We start from the raw sequence: 3,868 nt of genomic DNA, 5'->3' as shown, positions 1-3,868 counted from the left end.
CCACCCCACACACACACACGGGGCTGGCATACTCCAGGAGAGGACGTATGAAAGTCAAGGAAATCTGGATCAGTGCTTCAGTAGGGAGTCCAACCTTCTTCGCGGCGGAAAGGTAGTAGCCCCGAGAACGGGACTTTTTCACCATGTAGTGTACATGTACATCCCAGGTGAGAGTGGCAGCGATATGCACTCCTAAGAGTTTAAAGGAAGTAGTCCTTTGTATTTGGAAGTAGTCTGCTATAGTTGGGTGTGGAGGAACTGGGACGTTAGCCTCCTTCCGTGCGCTAATAACCATATCCATGGTCTTCTTGCCGTTTACTCCGAGGGAGTAAGACTCTCCCCATTCCACGATGGAATCTAGTGCTTTCTGAGTTTCCTCGGGAAGAGAGGCCATTAGTAGTCCAGATGTTAAATCTGCTTTTTTGTTGTCATATAGGTTTTCATGTCATTTCAGCTGTTCAGGGTTGAAAGGGGGGGGGGCACTTCTCGATGTTTGGGCAGAATCCACGCATGGTTCAACTGTATAGGATATTTTTTTTTACTTTGGTCTAAATGGAGATGCTGGACTACCCTGCCAACGTATGTTTTCAAGGTCTAAGATTCAAGTATATGATTTTTGACCACGTTGTTCTGACATACTTGTTATTCCCAGTATTAACATAGGAAAGTCAATAACTGTGCTGTAGGTTCACCGGTATCAGTTCAATAGTCAAGTTTCTGTTGACGCTATGTTTGGATGGTTTCGTCATGGCAACGGTGCCGTTAAGTATTTCCGTGTTGGCTGCCATACAATGTGCTACTGGTGCTTTAAGCACACAGCCTTTTGTATGTTCAGATGCATGGCCAAAACCATTAAACAAAAGGCGGGAGGAACAAAACTATAAAAAAAACACCACCAAACCGTTTGACTTGTAGCATATCCTACAAGTGGCGTCGTGTGGTGCAGTGGATATCGAGTGATTGCCATATCCTACAAGAAAACTAGGATCATAACCTGTGTATTGATCTGTCATTTCCAATAAAGAAAGAAAGAAAGAAGAAAGAAACTAGCTAGGCACAGAGAAGTGACTGTGGTCAATTTTACTTTAAAAATGTTGCTGAACACACCCAGACTACCCTAACCTACATACATACCTCCTACCTACCTACCTACCTCTTACTCCTCCCGTAAGGTACTGCCGATTACCACGGTCCTTTTAATTAAGATAAAATGCAATAATTTTTAATCATACAGAAACCCATACTTGATCCCGACTTCTCTCCCCCTCAGGGCGCACTCCTCAGCCTGTGTGAGGTTACCGGGCTGTGCCTGTTGACGGTCCGGGTCATGCCGTCTGTCACCCCCGCCCTGAGCGTGGTTCTGTCCAACGGCGTCATGTTCATCCCCATCGTCAGCCACATCATAAAACAGACAGTCGGTCTGTGCAGGCAGAAGAAAAGCCGAAAGTGTGGACGTGTTTTTCTTGTCGTGTTGTGGGTTGTCGGAGGTCTGACGTGTGGCGGACTTGTCGGTGTCTGGAGTTATTTCAGAAAGCAGAAGTACGTGGTAGAAACGGTTGTCTCGCTGTTTCTTCTATCCGCTGCCTGGGCTCCGAAACTACAGCAGTATCAAGCTGAAGGATGTCGCCCAGCCACGTCGTCACAACCAGATCATACCCAGAACTCGAGATGGAAAGCAGGAATTCTGAACAATTTCTTCAAACTTGTTTTAGTGCTGGTGGTCCCTGACGTGATGAGGTATGCTGGAGTACTAGATGTGTGTTCTGACTGGGTTTGGACCTGTGCAGACGTTTACGCGCTCTTCACGATTCACCACCCGGCTACAGTCAGCTTTGTCCTCAATGTTACCGCAGGTTTTGTGGGTTACATCCTGGCATGGATGGCATGTGCTTTACGAATGGGCTACTTTGGATTCGCCTTGCCAGCCTTTCTCAGCACCTTGGTTACAGGTAAGTTGTGACAAAATGACATTCAGTATAAAATGGCATCTTCTCACATTTCTTTTTCTTTCTATTTGTCGAAATTAGTAAAAAAAAGGGAAATTTCAGACAGCTGGGTGGCCCATGCAATTCCGACAATTTGATTTTCAATGGAGCCTAGACTACAGAGTATTCAAAAATCAAAAATAAAATATCGTCAGACACAAATGACACATGTACAAATAACCGAAAGTACAAACAAAAACTGCTCAACATACACGAATAAGCTAAAATGGTATCGCGGAAAACTTGCATTTTTTAAATATACCACTCATGTAAACCGTGACCAAGGCCGTCACCGACTACCCCCCCCCCCATCTACAACACACTCGTCCAGTCACGTGAACTGTGCTGACCTTTCAACCTTGGGTCACGTGACTGCCTCGTCATTAGCTGAAGAAAGATAGTGGATCCCGTCTGAAAGCTCCTACGCTTACAGAACTTTGTTGTGCGTAACAATCCTTCCTTTTAATACCACTCATATATTTTCAGCAATTGTTATTTTCATCAAACAAATCTGCACACGACTGAGCTTCTTCCATGAAGAGACGTGTGTGGATGACTACACGGTCTGGGACACAGGGACGTGTCTGGGGCTGCTGCTGGTCCAGTTCTTCTCCACCACGTGGTTCGTCATGAGGAGTCCAACTATCGTCATGGAGCAGGAAGCACAGGTCGGTAGAATGGATGAACCGTGCCTATCCTGTTTCGCCATCTATCCCCGTTAAGCTTTGGTCCAAATTGGAAAAAGGGGCCCTGCCGGGTAGTCTCCGGGCTGGGTTTTTTTTTTGCACTTTCGGGCGTGACCCCTACGTGGCCCGGCGGGACACCCTGTGGTAACCGGATTTTTGGGGGGGGGCCGGCGGGGACCCGAGAAGAATTTAATTCTAACTTAAATTCTACCCGGGCCCCGCTGACATAAAGACGCCGTAACCTAATCGTGAGAACACCGACAGGTAACCCTCCGGTTGCCGGCAGTCCTCCGGGACTAATTTTGATACGTCACAGACCAGATTCACAGAATAAGGGTGTGTACTTCGGAAGACGTCACAGATCAGATGATCACAACAAAAGCGTGAACTCTTAAGGGTGACAAATAATAAGGGTGACAAATTGCTACTGAAGGAAACTTTTGATTGTGACCACGACAGTCGATGCTCGCCTGTCTCCTGAGCCCGACCGGCAACCGGCCGGGGCTACATCCCCGACAGGCACCCGCGCAATTGGGACCGAAGATTTAGACAAAGCGTTCTTCACAGACCTGTGTGGTGGCGGCATTAATTTTAGGGCGAGGGACGCTAGTTTTGCCGCGGAGAGATTTTGCCGAGGAGAGTCAGCGAAACGTACCCTTCGTGGTAAAACTCGCGTCGCTTCCCCTAATAGTAATGCCGCCGCCGCCGCACAAGTCTGCGAAGAGGTGTATATAGGTAAAGCTTAGGTCACAATTCAAGAAAGGGGCCCGCTCGGCGCGTGTTCGGCGTGTTTTTTGGCACTACCGAACGGGACCTGGACGGAGACCGGCGGGCTTCCCGACGGCTGCCGGCCTATTTTTGGCCCCGCGCGGTCGCCGAATCGATTTTAACTCAGAGTTAAAATCACTTCGGGCCCCGTTCGGCGACATACGCCGAAGCGACGCCGTAACCTCACTGCCCGGAGCCCGTCGGGCGGCCGAACAGGCACCTGCCTAAGATTATGACGTCACATGTGCTGATCAGTGCATCAGATGGTCAGGAAAAGGGGGTTATAGGGAGCATATATAAACTCCTGCCTCAGACTACGTCGCACAGTTCACCACGTGTGTGTTACATCGTGTACTTGTGTGTGTTACACCTTGTATTTGTGTGTCAGAATGTCGAAGGGCAAGGGAAAACAGCCGGCACGGCTCTCTT

At 48.4% G+C, this 3,868-nt stretch overlaps 1 protein-coding gene across 1 annotated transcript in view; it reads left to right on the top strand.

The window, feature by feature from the left end:
• LOC109473222 overlaps positions 1-3,868 on the top strand; it is a 59,802-nt gene that overhangs the window by 16,376 nt on the left and 39,558 nt on the right. The window contains 2 exon segments of the mRNA XM_019773094.1: positions 1,271-1,949; positions 2,472-2,653. Of these exon segments, the coding sequence (XP_019628653.1) occupies positions 1,271-1,949; positions 2,472-2,653 (861 nt within the window).

Source organism: Branchiostoma belcheri, unplaced genomic scaffold, assembly GCF_001625305.1.
Source record: "Branchiostoma belcheri isolate BF01 breed outbred unplaced genomic scaffold, Haploidv18h27 scaffold295, whole genome shotgun sequence".
NCBI classification, from domain to species: domain Eukaryota; kingdom Metazoa; phylum Chordata; class Leptocardii; order Amphioxiformes; family Branchiostomatidae; genus Branchiostoma; species Branchiostoma belcheri.
This window is presented reverse-complemented; position numbering and strand designations above follow the sequence as displayed.